At 27.9% G+C, this 18,902-nt stretch overlaps 3 protein-coding genes across 6 annotated transcripts in view; 2 read left to right on the top strand and 1 right to left on the bottom strand.

Annotated features, from left to right (window-relative positions):
• LOC113385483 (transmembrane protein 68-like) overlaps positions 1 to 18,902 on the top strand; it is a 135,308-nt gene that overhangs the window by 40,442 nt on the left and 75,964 nt on the right. The gene's annotated exons all lie outside the window — the stretch shown is intronic.
• LOC113385482 (aurora kinase B-like) lies at positions 5,858 to 7,958 on the top strand. Its single transcript, XM_026623341.1, has 5 exons — positions 5,858 to 6,185; positions 6,269 to 6,463; positions 6,792 to 6,948; positions 7,056 to 7,192; positions 7,488 to 7,958. Exons 1-5 carry the CDS (start codon positions 6,043 to 6,045, stop codon positions 7,813 to 7,815), a joined length of 960 nt encoding a protein of 319 aa, XP_026479126.1. The 5' UTR covers positions 5,858 to 6,042; the 3' UTR covers positions 7,816 to 7,958.
• Positions 8,650 to 12,889, bottom strand: LOC113385479 (6-phosphofructo-2-kinase/fructose-2,6-bisphosphatase 2-like). Of its 3 annotated transcripts, none has more exons than XM_026623335.1 (10): positions 12,869 to 12,889; positions 12,225 to 12,350; positions 11,659 to 11,819; positions 10,877 to 11,011; positions 10,718 to 10,809; positions 10,484 to 10,649; positions 10,303 to 10,413; positions 9,678 to 9,785; positions 8,925 to 9,159; positions 8,650 to 8,824 (listed from the first exon to the last, which is right to left on the bottom strand). In XM_026623335.1, the coding sequence occupies exons 2-10, from the start codon at positions 12,307 to 12,309 to the stop codon at positions 8,685 to 8,687; spliced, it is 1,233 nt and encodes a 410-aa protein (XP_026479120.1). In that variant the 5' UTR covers positions 12,310 to 12,350; positions 12,869 to 12,889; the 3' UTR covers positions 8,650 to 8,684. The 3 variants fall into 3 exon arrangements, with proteins under 3 accessions (XP_026479120.1, XP_026479118.1, XP_026479119.1); XM_026623333.1 differs by lacking the exon at positions 12,869 to 12,889 and adding an exon at positions 12,707 to 12,847; XM_026623334.1 differs by lacking the exon at positions 12,869 to 12,889 and adding an exon at positions 12,430 to 12,476.

Below are 18,902 nucleotides of genomic sequence, written 5' to 3' on the forward strand. Positions count from 1 at the left end.
TTTTTATATCCAAATTGCTAGCTGCTAAATCCTCCAGATTTTCCAAATTCAGTGTCATTTTACTAGTGGTTAAAAGCTTCACAGTTATGCCTATGGGTTAAATAAATTTATTTAAGGGGATAATAGATACATATACATATATACATTTGAGTATATATGTATACATATAAATTGTCCTATACGCTACATAAAATCATCTTTGTCGTTTCTTTTCTTGACCTCCAAACCTAATTCTTGCATGTGTAACTTTAAGTTTATTGTGCGTTATTATAACTATTTTTCAAACAGTATATTAGTGATAGATGCACAAACAAATATTGTAACTATAACATTTTAACACTTTTTTTAGTTTTTATATGAATAAAAAAGTAGTTCGAATGAATTAGAAATCGCACAGCAACAGACAGTTTACAATTTTTTATTTAGAGATATTTGATTAATTATAAGTTAATTTGTACTTCTAAAACATCAATCATAAAAAGTTCTTAAAATATAAAAAATATCACTTTTACCTTGATAAAATGTGGAGAGTATCAATGCAAAAATGGCCAGGAATGCATAAACGCATCTCTCGTATTTAGAAACTATTATTATATTTTGTGGTGTCATTATGAATATTGCAAAAACTGATAATAATATTTCTCTAGCATTTCGTTTCTTTATATCTTCGTCACATGTTTTTTCATTCTTGAATTCTAATTTCTTCATGTAATAGATAAAATAATTCTAGAAATGTTGAAATATTACAAATTAATTATATATATATATATATATATATATATATATAATTGTTTTTATTGAACATAATAAAATTTTAAACTGATTTTAAAGATTTGATATAAGTAACTGGTTAAAAATCGTATCATGTTGGTGCACCTACACTCTTCAATGATATTTTTTTATTTAATAATGGTTAACAAAGAACACTAGTAATTTGGAAATTTTTTTGAATTGTTTTGAGTTGGTTTTCGATGCTGTTATTTCAAATCAAATTATTTAGACTTATTTATTCTAAAGAAAAAGATTTTGTATATCGCGAAAAGTTAATGCAACTTGCTTTATGGCACCATGCTTAGTTTATCTTAAGTAACTAGCTATCATTACATAATTTTGATGTGATTGTGAATCGGTCATTTCACACCAAATGAAAATCTGATATACTGGTGGTATCAAATTTTCCGAGGCCGAACTCGAATCCGGAACTAGTAATTGCTAGCCCACGTTCTTATCACGATGAGACTACGGTTCAAATCTTCTTTTATTTATGGTTCAAATATCAAGTAATATTTAAAAAGTTTAATAAACTAAGTTTTACCTGCATAAAGTACCAGCTTGCGGAAACAGCAAAATAAGTAAAGACTAATAACACAGCTGAAGGAGTATCGAGAATTTTCAGAAATGACATAGAATATATGACACCGTCTAAATCCATTTGCGGCGTGATAAACCAAAAACTTATTTCGTTTACTGGGTTCAAGTATCCTGATTTTCTCTGAATGATTCCAGGGTTTGTTATTTTCATAAATCATCAGTCAAGTGCAGTTTTATAATACCTGATTTTGATCGAGAATAGGCCTTAAATTTGCAGCTAGGTCAACCTCACCTCTCTCTACGTAACCTAATATCCCAGTAAAGTCATTGGTTTCTGGATCATAGTCTCCAAATCTTGATGAATTTGAAGGAAGGGCTAGGAATACTGGCTTGAAATTTGCCTAGTAAAATAAAGTTATTGGTTAATGTAAATATTGAAGAAGCTTTTTCAAGTCCAGTGCGAGTCAATGTAAATATTTATGCCAGTGGAGTTGTCCAATTGGCCAACTTACGGATAGGGACTATTTTTGTAGAAACATAATTGTAATGAATGAAAGAAATAAATTTGTTTCATAGATTATAATACTAAAAATTTGATATTAATGCTTTACTAGAATACTAGAATTTTTGCCAGTTCTTACCCTTTCAACAAGTATATGGGTCAATTCTGCGTCTAAATTTGTGTACTCTGTTCTTTTTCCACTTGTTTTATCTATGATAAGTTGAGAAACTGATTTTTTTTCAACTACAACAATTTTCAGTGGATATCTTTGCACATCCTTCAATCTTTCGTCAAGTTTTTGCACAATGATTTGTGCTAAATCCTTATCTCTTTGTGCAAATTCTGGAGAGAAACCGGTAATATGCGTATTGTATACTTTGCCTCTAAGACCAGTTTTTTCATTCCAATAAAATGGATTGTACATAGACACCAGGAAGAAATCAGGTTCTGTAAATTTACAGGAACTAAAACTCTTAAAAAAATATGGAAGTGCAAACTTTTTCTTCAGTATAAAAATATATCAGAGTGATGATCGAAATTATGCAAACTTTATAAAAAATAATGTAAATTAGTGCTCGACAAAATGACTAATATAGTAAATAAATTCATAATAGTAGATTATGCACCTCAAATTAGATTGCAATGCTGCACGTATTGCTTAGGTAGCATGGCAAGAAAATTGGTAACAAATCCTAATTAATTAATTAACTTCAATATCGATGTTTTATTTATAATGAGTAAATAGCTGCACTTAATGATATTTATATTAATCAATGTAATATTAATTATATACCTTTCCAATCATCATCAGTAACTTCTAAACGGTTTGTGGCATGATTTTGCAAATTGTATTGTTTTTTAACTAAAAATGCAATCACATTCAGCATTTGATATTTTATCCATGACATCTTAATTAAATACTCTAAAAATTGAAAATAAATGCATAACTTGAAATAAATGAATTTGCTGGAAAATACATATTTCTCTCACATGTTGCAAAAGATTATTATTATTATTATGTTTGCTGATTATCACAAGATTATAAGCATTATTTTGGATATTTAAAGGAAGATATAGAATTTGTAGAAATTATTGAAATTAAAAAAAAAAATAAGGTAGGCTGATTACCAATCTGATAACTTTGTCCACTAGTCTGAAGAAATATAGTTTTGGCTTTTGGATTCAACATAACACTCTGATGCATTCTGAACATTGTGCAAGCTAACATTTCACAAATGAAGATGTAACAATTTTTATCACTTGGTTTATATTCGGCAAGGTATTCATCATATCCATCTACTATAATATCTAAATTTCTATAAAATACATATTTTTATAATATTTTTTGTCTTTGTAAATACAGCAACTAATAAAAACAAATTAGAATAGAATCAGTTAAATATGAAACTGGAACAAAACTTACAGAGGATCCATATAATAAACTATAGGTATAGCTAATCTGGTTTGAGCACATTTCATAATTTCTTCAGCTATTTGCTTAGAACCATCTTCGATACCCACAAGAGTTATCAGATGCTGATCCTGAAGAATAACGAATTCAGAGTATTACTTATAGTCATAGTTAAAAAAAAACTTATCAAACAGTTTTTGATATGAACTGTTAATTGATAAATTAATTATCATTAAGTATAGAAAGGAACTAGTTTTTTCGGAATAATCTGGTAACATCCGATCCGGAATCAACAAGATGATTTTTATTTATATTTTTTATGGAGAGCAAGTTGATTTTGAGACAATTGTTAAAAATGTTATTGTGTGTGGGTTAAAATCTTTTGATGAAATTACACAGAGTGTTACTTCACATCTTTAAACCAATAGTAAAATTTATACTTGTTGCATTCCTATAATATTTAGTGATAAACATGTTTGTATATTTTGTATATATTTGCATATAAAAAGGTTTTGCAACTTGTGTTTAAAGCAAATATGTTATCCATTACCAGTTTGAAATATGAATTACCTCAAGAAAGGGATATGATATACCCCAAAATGTAGCAGCATCTTTTGTGCAAGTATTTGCGCTAAACACAATTTTTATAAACATCGAGTAAATTTTAAAAATTAAATAAATTATTAATAAGAAATTATTCATGGCTTCAGTTATGGAGATATATAATTACATTTATATATTTATTATTTACATTTATATACTTATTTATAAGCAATATTTATATCTTTTTAAAAATAGTTAATTACTTATATAATTTAAAAATAATTACTTATATTGAAAGAATCGGAAAATTTCAACCATTTAAAAAGCAATTTATTTTATGAGATTAAAAAATACCAGCAACTGTCTGAAATTGTGAAATGATATAAATAGTACAAATATATTATTCAAATAATAACTTTTAACGCTATTCTTATAATTATAGGTTCTCCTGAAATCATAATGGATACAAATACTTTATTTGGTACATTTTAGTTTTGTGATAACGTACTTATAATTTAATCGATTTATGTTGAGTGAAAGCAATTATGAATAATAAATAACGCATAAAAACAGTCGAACATAGGAAACATTGAGTCCTTTTTCCAAACTATATTTTATTCATTTTATTGACATTTGAACTTACGGGCATAATACAAAACGCAATATCTATAAGACCATGGTATGACGAGTTTACTGAATGTCGATCGTTTTTTTCTTCAATATGTAGATTAAGATTGAACCATACATACACTCCGTTTCACCTGAGTAGAATTGGGATCAATACCGATCCCAATTGCTATTGCTTGGGTGGAGCGACTAGGGCGGACGCTGAGCACGCCAAATTGGAGTGCAAAAAATGGGAAAAAGGTAGACAAGAACTATGGAGTGAGATTGTAAGGAAAAAAATAGTAAGGAAAAGATTCGTCATTCGATGTCATGTCGATGAGATCATTTCTAAACGGGTCGATTGTGATTGATTGTCGTGTCGTGTGGGTATGATTGTTTCCAGTGAATAATTACAGTGCAAATGATAAAACAAATTAATAATCTGACGTGTAAGAAACGTAAGTTTATTAAAGTAATTTGAATTATTCGAGGTTACTATGTATTTTCGAGGTTTTTATTAATTAATTATTTTTATAGGCAAGACAGATACTACAGCTGCTTAAAGAATAAGACTGTATCGCCAGCGAAAAAGCAAAAAAAACAAGCAGTCAATGAATATATGTTAATTTTAACTACATGAAGTTCTTCAAACACAATTACATGATAAGTGAAATTTCCTTATGCAGCATAAAAATTACAGCTGTCCACTGTGTGCACGAATATTATAGAATCTATTAATCGGCAATTACTTTATTTCTCTAATAAAGGTTTAAGTTTTAATTGCCCTAAATGCTAGTTACAATGACAAACCGATCATGTTATATTTGAAGTATGATTTGAATTTTATTATTGTTTTCAAATATTATAAATATTTTTAATGCTATTATAAATATATAATATAGAAGTTATCATTATATAAATATGTATGACATTATAATAAATGTGTGCATCAGCACTGTTACCATATGGCAATATACTTAATACATTTATTTTGTTTTTAACTTAAATGCCACCTTATGCAATAGCAAAAAAGTTTTACTTCAATTGCGTGTGAACCTTACGCGTACTCTTGTTTTTATCTATGGGTAAAAGATTGATGAATTCAGTATTTTTCGATTTTATCTGATTAAAAGTTGTATACGCAAAAGCGTGTCTTTTCAAATCCAATACCTCTGTAGAGTTTTGTAAGAAATTACATAAGTTTGTCGTTAGTTTTCTGACATTATTTATTAAGTTTTTGATGATTATAATTTCATTTTATTAATTTTAATAATTCAGAAAAAAAACGCACGCAGTGTTAACAATTTATGCTTATTTATCTATGGAGTTAACGTAATTTTAAATACTAACGAAATGTTTTTATCTATGCCATGTTGGTATGATTGTGAATCGGTTAACCAACGGCTTGTAACCAAGTTCACATGGGAGTATATGAGAATTCGTTGACAGATTCAATCATAACGGGCTTTTAACTCTTAGCCACTTCTTAGGGCCCCAAGGCGTCAATTTATGTAGAAGAAATACATTTTTGTGTCTTAATCAATTTTTCATAGTTGAATATTAATATATTGTGCAAAACAATCACTTTATGTTAAGTATAATTTGCTTTTTCGGCTACAAGTAAGTTTTAACCGTTCCTCTTTGTTGACTTTTTAACAAATCAATCGAAATGTCAACGAAACGCAAACTAATAATTCCTAAAAGAGTAAGTGATATTGAAGAATTGTATTCACATATAGAAGACCCTGATGAGAAAGAATTTTTGTTGCATATGGGAGTCGATATGATGGAGCATGAGGCATTCAATAATCCGTAAGTGTTGTAAATTAATTTTCACACATTTTAACTAAAATATTTAGAATTAAAATTGTTTAACTTGTTTCCATATATTTCAGTGATTACAAATATAATTGTAAAGACTTTGAACTAGGAAATCCTTTAGGAAAAGGAAAATTTGGTAGGGTATATTTAGCTCGAGAAAAAAAGACAAAATATCTTGTCGCATTGAAAACCCTATTCAAATCAGAAATTAAAGCAGCAAAAGTTGAACGTCAGGTGCTTCGTGAAATTGAGATTCAAAGTAAATTGAAGTAAGTGTAATTTTAGTTATTATGGCAGAAACTATAAATTTTGGTAATAAAAGGTTTAATACAAAGATTATGTAAAAGCAACTCATATTTCATTATTTTATTTTTTAAGACTTTTGAGGTTTTGAAAATGGATATAAATAGGATCTGATCAATGGCATTCATTGTTGTTTGCTTAATTCTTTTATTATTATTATTATTATTCTTTTTATTAAATAGATATGTTTTAAAGATTGGTTTATGTGAATGAATCACTATTTATAACAATTTACATAGCTATATGTATGAGTGTATATATATATATATCCAAAATAACAAATGTTTTGTACAGACATCCAAATATTCTGCGGCTTCTCACATGGTTTCATGATGAAAAGAGGATTTATTTAGCACTGGAATTAGCTGGTCAAGGTGAATTATATAGACATTTGAAGAACTCTCCCCATGGAAGATTCAACGAAATATTGTCTGCTAAATATACTTTCCAAGTGAGTTAAATGTAATTAGATGTGGAAACTGATTTGGATCTTAATATCCCTAACAGTGAAAATTTTACAAATAGAATATTTTTAAAGCAATACTGGTTTTCTTATAGGTTGCAGATGCCCTTCATTACTGCCATTTAAATGATGTGATACATAGAGATATAAAGCCAGAAAATTTGCTTTTAACTTATGATGGTGATGTGAAACTTGCTGATTTTGGCTGGAGCTGCCATGCACCACGTAGCAAGTGAGTCTATTTAAAATTATTAGAATGCTTGTTTTGTAGAAATTAGATATTTACTGCATATAATATTTGTTAATTTTATTCGTATAATTGTTTTTTCTTTGCAATTAAATTTTATTATAAATGCGATTTTAATATTACTTTCAAAGCAAGAACATAATATTTTCTTTTCAGCAAAATCTTTGTTTGTTTAACACAAGAAGACGTTAATCATACTTCTAGTTCTAATTCATACTTTTATCAAATTTAAATTATTATTAATAATATTATACCCACATGCTTTATGCTTATTTTGCAGGCGTACCACACTTTGTGGAACCTTGGATTATCTTCCCCCTGAGATGGTGTACAACTGTGTCTACGATGAAAGTGTGGATGTTTGGTGTTTAGGAATTCTCTGCTATGAGTTTTTAGTTGGAAAACCACCATTTGAAAGTGAAAATGCAAAACAAACTTATGAAAAGATTAAGAAGTCACCAGTGCAATTTCCCAGTTATTTATCAGCTGGGTCAAAGGATTTAATTAGTAAACTGATCAGACGGAGATCTGATAACAGAATAAGCTTACCTTTGGTGATGCAACACCCTTGGCTGGTAGAATTGTATGTAAGCAAAATAAGAAGATAAGTTTTCAGTTGACATTTCATCATGCTGCTTTGCATTGACTTTTTTTAACAATATTGTTACATTGTTTTATTTATTTATATGCAAATATGTTTAACATTCAATTATATTAAGGTTTTTAAATGTGACGAGTTGAATTTTGTATAGCCAACCAAACAATTATTTTAATATAATATTATAACTTTGAAGCGTTTGAACATTTTTTAGATTCAATGTATAAGTAATTGTTTAATTTTTTATAGATGTTTTTTTTTTCTTATTAAGTATCATATTCATTGGCTATTTAAAATTAGTTACAGTTGCTAACCTTTTTCTTCATCTATTGGCAATATGATTGAAAGGTTTAATTAGATAACAATTATAGAAAAAAAATAGAAATATGATATGATAATATTATGAATGAATTTTGAGAGCACTAGTTGAATCTTAATTTTAAGTAATGGTTTTGTAAGATATAAATTGGCTTAACTTTAAATAAATAATTTTTTACAAGGTTATTATCAAGAAATTTCATTTAAATAATATCATTCTGCCTACCACTTGTCTAGCTAAGGATCTTCACATACACTTTTTCTTGAACATTTGTACAATACACACACACACAATTCACTTGTATTTCTAGGAAATATTTTAAAAGCAATATCTACATTTTCAATATGTATTTTGTTAGAAAAAAATGCAACCATCTGATCTGTAAATAAATACATAAGAATATGAGAGACTGATAAAAATAGTTTTTAAACTTCTTCAAAGTAATATTTATTAATAAAATATATTAATAAGAATTATGTTAACAGTTATAATTCTATGGAATTTTATTATATGCAAAAAGGTTGTCATCTATTGTAGATGGAATGGAGGCATCTTAATTATCACAGCTTATTGGCAGGTTTAGGACGATGAGTATCAACAGCATCAATAGAGAAATTTATATACTCCATTCTGCATCCATATGCTACAGGTGTCAACTTTATTATTGTATGTAGAGGTACTTTCAGGTAAGGCAGTTCGTCTAAAAAATAATTAGCCCTGAGTATTTCAAAATACATAGGAATTTATATTACTGGATAGTAGCTGTCCATCTAAATGAAACAGACATAATTCTCATTCACCTGCAGATTTATCCAGAAAGTATGCCAAAAGACATCTCAATACAGCCTGATGCGAAACTACTAATACATTCCCTTGACGTTCCAGTTCCATGATGACAGGTTCTAAGCGAGCAACCAAATCTTCATAACTTTCACCTCTTGGATAGCGGTAAGCAAATTTATTCGCATCTCTAGAAGCAAACTCTTCAGGATACTTAGCTTGAATTTCTGCATAGGTCATTTCTTCACATATACCCTGATGATCAAAATAATATTGAACTCTTTATTACATTCTCATAATAATAATTATTATTATTATTAAATGTATATTTAAACATGTTCTAAAACTAATAAAGAATAAGTTCAATGAAATCAATTCTTAACCCTTAAAGTGTTTGAAACTGTTTCAAAGTATTCAGAATATTGAAAAATATTGAGAAGTTGATAATCAACAAAATATATTTTATTGATTCAAAATGAGTTCTAATTCGGAATATCCAGAGGTTTGTACACTAAATTTTGTTTTGCTATATCATTTAACCAGAGATTTTTTTTACTGAAAAGTAATATCAATTTAAAGAACAAATAAATGGTAAAGAACACTAATTTGAACAAATTTGTGACTAAATTTCATATATATCTATAGTACTATTTTGATTGCACAGTGGCTAAAGCAAATATGAAGTGATTTACTTATTTGTTTTCCTCAAGAAACTTTTACTGCAAGCCAAAATTATAAATTTTAATAATAATAAAATAGATTTTTATGCTTACTGCATCAAGCTCATTTAACGCCTTCCATCGCTCTTGTGGTGCTGGAACGCTACTGACAGTTTGAATTGTACGTTTCATCCATGATGTCCAAACACGTAAACCGTCTATCTAAAAACAATAAATATTAATATATAAATTATTCTGAAATATATATTCTGAAAACTTCATCAAACTAATAATTTAAACATTTCAACAAAAATTAGTCATTCAGTAAAATATTTCTAGTGATTGAAGGATTCATATCAATCATAGACTACTATATTAATATAATTTAATATATATTATTATATTAATATTTAATATATTAATATAATATTAACCTTCATTCATATTGAATAACTGGAGCTAATATAATATATGCAGTTAAATTTGCTTTAAAATATAAATGTAAAAGTAGATATAAATACGTTTTTTTTTAAAGGATAAGGAATAAAAACTTATTAGATATTATATTTAATCATTATACCATAGTTAATTATCAACATTGATTTCAATCTGGTGTCCTTTGTTATTTTTATTGTTAAAAGGTATGATAAGTACAAAATAACAAATCTGTAATCTCTATAAGGTTTTCAACCTCACTATATTTAATTTTTAAATTAATTTTAATATAATTATCACTTACATTTTGTTCGGTAATGTAAGCACCCAATGCCGCAGCATACTTTTCGCCTCTTTCACTTAAATCAGAATCTCCTCCAATACGTCCTTGCAAATTTTGTTTACTTTCTCCATGCTAAAAAGGCACACATAATGTATGTTAAAATCTATTTCTGATTATATTATGTTATTCATAATATATTTACTCTTGTCAAATATATAGTCCTTGGAGTGATATGTATATTCATCAAATAATAAACAATTCTAGATTGAATGTGCCCTTCATGTTTATGAACTATTACTTTTTCTCCTGTATTATATATTTTCATGAATGATAAATGCCCTTCTGTAGTTTCATCTAAAATGTCATATCTGTAAAATATCATTTATTATCAGAAGCCTGTTTGATAATTTAATTTTTCCTTCATTAAATTATTTACCTTTCTTTATAATGCTCAATTCTCTTCATGAAGTCCTCTAGAGCTGATTCAGTGTTCATGTTTATGTAATCGGGGCTGCTAACTTTTACTTCCTGCAGTTTATAATTTAGTTTACCTTCTATTTATATTTGCATTATATACTTGATACATTTATCTTACCATTACATTCTGCTCTACTATTTGAGGATCATCACAAAGTGACTCTACAAAGAACAACTTAAATTTCATTTTTCTCACAACAATATCATATATCATCTCTCTTCTATCTATAGTGGAATTCGTAGCATCAAAGACCTATAATAGAAATATATTATAAAAGACATTATATATATATATATATATATATATATATATATGTATATAACATTTAAGAAATTATCAAATTGATTATTATATCAATTAATCATGAATCTGATTTTGAAATACAACAAGTTTTCATTCTCCCATACAAAATTGCTTGTGAAGTTTTACATGATTACAAAAAAAAAAAATCATTTGCTCTTCAGAACTCAATAATCATTATTGTGGTGTGATTTATAGAATACATAATAAAAAATAATTTGTGATATTATTGCTTTACTATCTGTATGATTTAAATTAAAAAAAATAGTATATTACACTATTAAACTAAAATCTAGTATTTTACTATTACACTAATTATTAATTGCATTATTTATTTATTAATAAAATAGAAAATTTGTTTCTCTGACATAAAGAAATTAAATTGAAATACAATGGAAATCAATTCCTATAATTTGAAGCAAATTCTTAATTTTGCATAATCCAAAATGATATATTAATTTGTGATATGCTAGTAAGACTATCTGAACTAGATATTCAATAATTCAAATAGATTATATAGATTGAAAAAATTGATCATGAATTACAAATATTTAAATAAATTGTCTTTAATTACAAGAATGTAACAAAAAATTACTCACTGCTACTTCTCCACCATTATCAAGCCAGTTGCAAGCATCTTTTAAAGCATCTTCAGCACATTTTGCTCGAATTGCCATGGCTTGTTCATTGTCTTGCCGGAAAAAATCATGACTCTTATATTCACTTGTAGCATGTCTTCTATATTCACCGAGATTGAAAACTAAACATGATAAAATAATCTTATAAAAAGGAATATCAGAATATCATAGATATAAAGTATGTTTAACATGTTTGGAGAGAGTAAAAGTTTCAGCAAGGTAGAAAAATTTACAGTCATTTTATTTTTAAATTGGTTGTGATATCTGAGACTTGATTGAACACCATTTGTAAGAGTAGTCAGCCTACCTAAACAATATGAGAATGTAATGCTTGCTTAATATATTCTCATTATATTGGGAGTTTGATTATCATATTTTAATCTTCATATATGATGAATGCAATAGCTTCCACATCATTCTCCATCGCAATGAAAATGAATGCTATGCCATATTAAGGTTTAAGCATCTTTACTTTCACCATTGTATAGTAATTATTAAAGATCCATGTTTATTACAAATTATACTACCTTTTGTGTTAATGCCTATCCAGTTTAAATATCTTGAAAGTTTTTTAGCTATATAAGTTTTTCCTCTTGCAGGCAATCCAACCATTGCAATAACATGCGGACTGTTGACATAATTCACTCTTTCTCCTGAAAGAAAAAACAAAGAAAATGTGAATGCAAGTTAAATTCACCAGGAGAAACCAAAAGTAATTATATTATTATTAACTTTGGCTATGATTAACCATTTTTAATGAATTTATTATGGTAAATAAATGTCACTTGTCAACTATGGTAAACAAGAATGTTGTTAACTAAGGATTAAATTAATCCCTTGATGTAAAATTAGAGTTAGTGCTGATAACGAAATTAAACTATATTGTCATAAAACGAAAACTAGTAAAAATAGCTAAATATATGTAAAATAACCGACATATTTGTAAAATGCTATGTGTTATTATTGAGTTCAGTTCAAACAAATTATTAGAGCATGTAATTCAATTTACCTATCACAACAATTGGAAATTGAAACAAAGACTTTCGGCTATTAAACATGATTATTAATTCATAAAAACTATTAAAATGGAATGTTTAAACTAATATAATTTTACTGATTTCATTAACTATTCAGCACTTATTAAAATATTTTTATAAACTAACATTTTGACCTTGACGTTTTTACTACGAATAGAGGACGACATTTTGCCACATGGCTAGATAAGGTTAACTTCTAAATAGGTCAACTTTTATCTTGTTAACTGTCAAAAAATTAAAGTGCTTATAGAAATATAAAACAGCAAATAGTTTTATATTAAAAATGCATTATAATGTTGCAGTGTTACAAGTGAGTTATGAAAGAAAATATTAGTTTTTTTTATATAATTTGTAAGTGAACAAGTTGAGTTACTGTTGTAGTTATTGACAGTTGTTATAAATTCAAGTGATGCCTGTAAACAATACTTTAAAATCAATATGAACAATTGATATATTTGTTGTTTAAATATGAGTTGAATCTAAATTTAATTATCGAACATTTGTATTTCATTATTATATCTTGAATTAGTTGATTTAATGTTAATATTAGTATAAGTCGTCCAGTTAGTCAAAAACAATATGCTATTACTGTGAAATTACTTATAAATAATTTGTTTTTGAATGATAACTTAGATTAGATTTTAGTTTTTAATTCTTATTCAGTCTGTTTAAACAAATCTTTCAGCTTATCGTCTTCTTTTATGAAGATGACTGTTATTACATATCAAAAGCTTGTGAAATGGCTTCATCAATAGGGAAAAAAGTAACATCCAGAATGTTTCCAGCACCACCGATTTGATAGGCTTCTGCAAAAAGCTGTGCCATGTAATTTAATTGATATAATTGCACTGGAGAAATCATTTGCATTATTAATCGAAGCATCAAAGGTTAGTACACAATGCGAAGTTTTGATATTTGATTACATTAGTGATGGGCGTTGAATCAACGAACGGTTTTTTTCAACCGTTTCTCCTTCGTTAACGAATCAACCGTTTCGACGCAACGAAACAACTAGTTGAAAAATCAACTGGTTTGTCAATGAGTTAAAAACATGGCGCCCAGTTACTTTTCAACGAAATGCATATTCGTTCGTTGTCGAATATTACAATTGAAAAGCAATAGAGTACTCTAGGGGGTTCTTTCTTAAACTTATAATTATTAGGTTCGAATGTATGATATCAACAACCAACTCTTTATCTAGGAATATAACTCTTATACAGTGTTGTCATGTCTAAAGTTTTAACTGTAGATCTACAGTTTTTTGGTAATGATCTCAGTTTTGCAGTTTTGGCCTCGAAATCTACAGTAAAGAAATTGAAAATAAATTTTAAAATCATTCTAGTATTTTTTATGAACTTATCTTTTGTAGGTTGAGATTTATGTTAATAATTCATTTCATATATAAAATTATTTATAGTAATAAATATTTATTTATTTAACTATCAGCTAGCTTTATATTGATTCGAAATTACCTTCAATAATTAAAACATGACATGATAAATATTACTTATATTGAAATTAATAAAATTAATAAAATAAACAATCTATCGATAAACATTCTGGAATGGTGTTTAGGATAACTATAATAAAACTGTTTGTTTGAAATATCAATTGAATATTTCCTAAACATATTTTTTTTAAAGAAAGCCTTCAATGCTAAATTATGCAGATCGCCGGGATTACTTGAAAAATCCTATATCTGGCGCCGTTGACAATTATAGTATTATAATCGCTTATTATTGTTAGGTAAAATAAAATAAACTTTTCAGGATGATTGTAATAAAACTGTTTGTTTGAAATATCAATTGAATATATCCTAAACATATTTTTTTTAAAGAAAACCTTCAATGCTAAATTATGCAGATCGCCGGGATTACTTGGAAAATCCTATATCCGGCGCCATTGACAATTACTATAGTATTATAATCGCTTATTGTTAGGTAAAATATAATAAAACTTTTCAGGATGATTGTAATAAAACTGTTTGTTTAAAATATCAATTGAATATATCTTAAACATTTTTTTAAAGAAAACCTTCAATGCTAAATTATGCAGATCGCCGGGATTACTTGGAAAATCCTATACCTGGCGCCATTGACAATTACTAGAATTATAATCGCTTATTGTTAGGTAAAATATAATAAAACTTTTCAGGATGATTGTAATAAAACTGTTTGTTTGAAATATTAATTGAATATTTCCTAAACACATTTTTTTAAAGAAAACCTTCAATGCTAAATTATGCAGATCGCCGGGATTACTTGGTCGTCATCTGCATTTATTTCGCACCTCAAACTCATGTGCAAAATACATTATAGTAACATAACATATTTAAATAAAAATTAATTCCCGTAGGGTAAGTTATTGTAATGTGCCGAAAATCGAAATTGAAAATTTTTACATTTCTCGACGTTTTGAAGGTTTCTGAACATTTTGGCATACCTCAGAAAAAATGGATGTGTGTGTGTATGTATGTATGGATACAAATTTCCAGTCACGTTTTCGGGCACACGAATCAACCGATTGAATCGTTCAAAAAATATTCGATTTCTATTGATAGGGAGATGAGTTGATTAGTTTTTGGCAAAGGCAGGTCCAGCAGTTACGAAGATAAAGAGCAAAGAGTGCAGAAAATAAAAATCGAGTTTTTGAGAAAACGGAGCATCCGATTTTAATATCTAAAAAACATTCAGTTAATAATGATTGGGAGAAGTGTTTATTAGTTTTTGGTAAAGGCAGGCCAAGTCATTTCGAAGATACGGAGCTAAATGTATAAAAATGGCAGTTTTTTGAGAGAACTAAGCGTCCGATTCAAATGATTCAAAGAACTTCCTGCTTATCCTAACAAAATAATTGATTTTGAAAAATTGTATATAGAAAATAATTCAGATTTCAATTTCAATTCTAGCTAGAGTTTTAAAGCTCACTTATATACTTTAAATGAATTGACTACGTGATTCAGTTCATATAATTCTTATAAATATTAGACAATGTTACAGTATTTATAATAATCTATTGAAAAACATTTAATATTCCTCGAACATTTTGTTACGGCGCCATAGCCTGGCACGCGTGCCATGGGTTGCCGATGCCTGGTCTGCAGCATGCTTTGAAATAAGTCCAAGAAATCATCCCCCTCAGATGTATAAATTAATGTAACCCGCCCCTTACGGGCGGGGCTAATATTGTTAATTTTGATTTTTAATAATTTTATTTAGTATAAGTTCAGAACTCATCCCGATTACTTTTATCTTAATTACGCGCTTGCCAATTTTTTAAAATTGAAAGATACGTTTTCAGTAAAAATTTAGTTAAAATTTTGTGCTTTTTAAATAAAATTGTTATACCATTATCTATCATTATATCATTAGTATTTAAAATAGTTTTTTAATAATAATTATTTTAGATTTTATCAAATATATTTTAATTAGTTTTAAATTTAGTAAAGAACATAGTTTAATAATTTTATATATTTTATATTATCGATTAGTTTTACAATAAGTTTAAATTTTAAGAAATATTGTTTTTTTTCAAATTCTTTTTTAAAAAAATGGCATCTCGTAGAAATACTAGTGTATTGTGGTACCATTTTGAAAAAATTGATAGTATGAAAGCAAAGTGTAATGTGTGCAACCAGCAGATAAAGTATAGTTCAACAACCGCCAATTTAAAGAGTCATTTAAAAAGAAAGCATATTTCCATATATGCTTCGTTGCAAGAAACTGAGGCAGGAAGTTCACAGCAGACTCGTATTTCACAGTATATGAGTAATTCCGGAGAGGCTATACCAAGTTCTAGTAGTGCTCAACAACAACCTACAAGTTGTGCGTCAGAGGGTATTGGAGACTTTTATGACTAAAAAAATTAGCAGCGAACAAAAAAAAATGATTGACCAAGATTTGATGGATATGTTCATTGATAGTTTCCATGCATTTTCATTAGTTGAAGAAAGAGCGTTTAAAAAGTTGATGCGGTGGATACCAGGATATGTTCTTCCATCTAGAAAGACTGTTTCAGGATCCATGCTCGAGGAGCAATACAACAAGGCAGTTGAAAATACAAGAGCAGAAGTTTTAGCTGAAGCACAAACTATTTGCATAACGTTAGATGTTTGGACTTCTAGGGTTACTGAAGCATATGTGGCAGTTACAGGCCATTATATTACAGACAATTATAACTTAAAAACTGTTCTTCTCGGATGCTGTCAATTTGAAGGAGCGCATACATCAGAAAATCTAGCAATAGAAATTCAAACAATCCTTGACAATTGGAAATTGCTTCAGAAGGTAAATTTTGCCATTAGTGATAATGCCAATAACATGAAAAAAGCCATTAAAGACATTTTAAAAATAAAACATTATGGATGTTTTGCGCACACTATTAATTTAATAGTAAATGATGGCCTCAAGTTGATTAAGAGTGAGATCGATAATAAAGAAAATTGTTGGCCACTTCCGGAGGAGTGTCACTGCATGTGAAAAACTGCAGAAATACCAAATGCAGCAATATGGACACACAAAAAAATTGATTCAAGATGTCGAAACAAGGTGGAACTCCACCTTTTACATGGTGAAACGATTTGTCGAGGTTGAAGAGTCAATAAGGATGACAATGAGTGTTTTAGATGCAAATCTACCATCATTGACTCCTGAAATGTGGAAAATGTTGCCACAACTATGCTTAATTTTAAAACCATTCGAAGATATTACCACCACTGTAAGTGGTGAAAATTACCTGACAGGAAGCCTGGTAATAGTGTTAGTAAGATGTTTGAATGAGTCATGCAACAAATTATTGGCACGAAATGACCTGTTGCCAGTAATTAGAAGAATCACTGAAATTTTTAAATCAGGAATTAATGACAGATTTCCAAATGTCGAGAGGAGCAAGACATTTGGAATCTGTACATTATTAGATCCTAGGTTCAAAATGAAGGGTTTCTCAAACATAGAAGATGCAAAAATTATTAAAGAAGATCTTAAGCAAAAAGTAGCAAAAATCATTGAAGAACGAAGACTTTTAGAGAATGTTGTTCCCATGCCATCAACGTCCATGGAAGATATTGATGAGTATAACCCATGGACTATTTTAAATAACCTAGTAGGAGCATCACTGCATCAATCGACTCCACTATGTGCTGCTATAAAGGAAATTGATATATATCTCGCTGATGATAGCTTGCCTATGAAATCTGCAGAAGGTATATTAAATTGCCCAATGCAATGGTGGAGAAATCACCAGCATGTTTATCCAAATTTGGCGAGATTGTTTAAAAATCAATGCAATGTTGTAGCTACCTCCGTTCCTTGTGAAAGGATCTTTTCAAAAGCAGGCATGGTTATTACGGATAGAAGATCGAGACTACAAAATACAAAAGTCGAAAAATTAATGTATTTAAATGTAAATTTAGATCAAAATCGATTTGATAAAATTTAAAATTGTTAAAATTTTAGTTTTGTTATGTAACAAATTATATAATCTATTTGAAATTTATAATTATAGTTAAAATGTATAATATATGTAAATATTTGAATAAAATGTACTTATAAAAATGATTTGTTTAATTTATAAGATTTCATAAAAACTTCTATTTAAGTTAATCTTCATTTGATTTTTCAGGCTATATGGAATATCATGTCATATAAAAATCTTCTTAGTTAACAAGGTCATAAATAGATAGATGAATACTAACTTTCAAATGTTTTGTTACTAATATTTTTCGTTATATCCATAACATTTTTAATTTGAAATTACTTGAAGTCATTTTTTAAACCTAACCTGAAAATAAATTATTGAGTTATATAAATTATTTGTTTATTATGTGAAACATTGCTATTTTAATTATAAATTCGTTGTTTCAGTATACTATATCCTTTTGCTTTAAAATTAAAAATAAACAATATGATGGGATACACAGTTCAACTTCTAAACCTTGTTATTGATCAAATGATTTGACATTTAACTGGGACGAACATAGATAAGGAACAAACTTCATTAACTTTCAACGAAACAGTATTTTCAACTCATAGTTATTAACGTTGCCAGCGTTGAATCGTTAAAATCAACTATAGTTGAAATTTAACTAGTTTTTCAACTAGTTGACGAGAACCGTTAACCGTTTCGTTTCGTTGACGGAAAAAAAACGTCAACGACCCATCACTAGATTAA

This window comes from Ctenocephalides felis, unplaced genomic scaffold (genome assembly GCF_003426905.1).
Source record: "Ctenocephalides felis isolate EL2017-DRISC unplaced genomic scaffold, ASM342690v1 CF-g0.4_SCAFFOLD_03571, whole genome shotgun sequence".
NCBI lineage: Eukaryota > Metazoa > Arthropoda > Insecta > Siphonaptera > Pulicidae > Ctenocephalides > Ctenocephalides felis.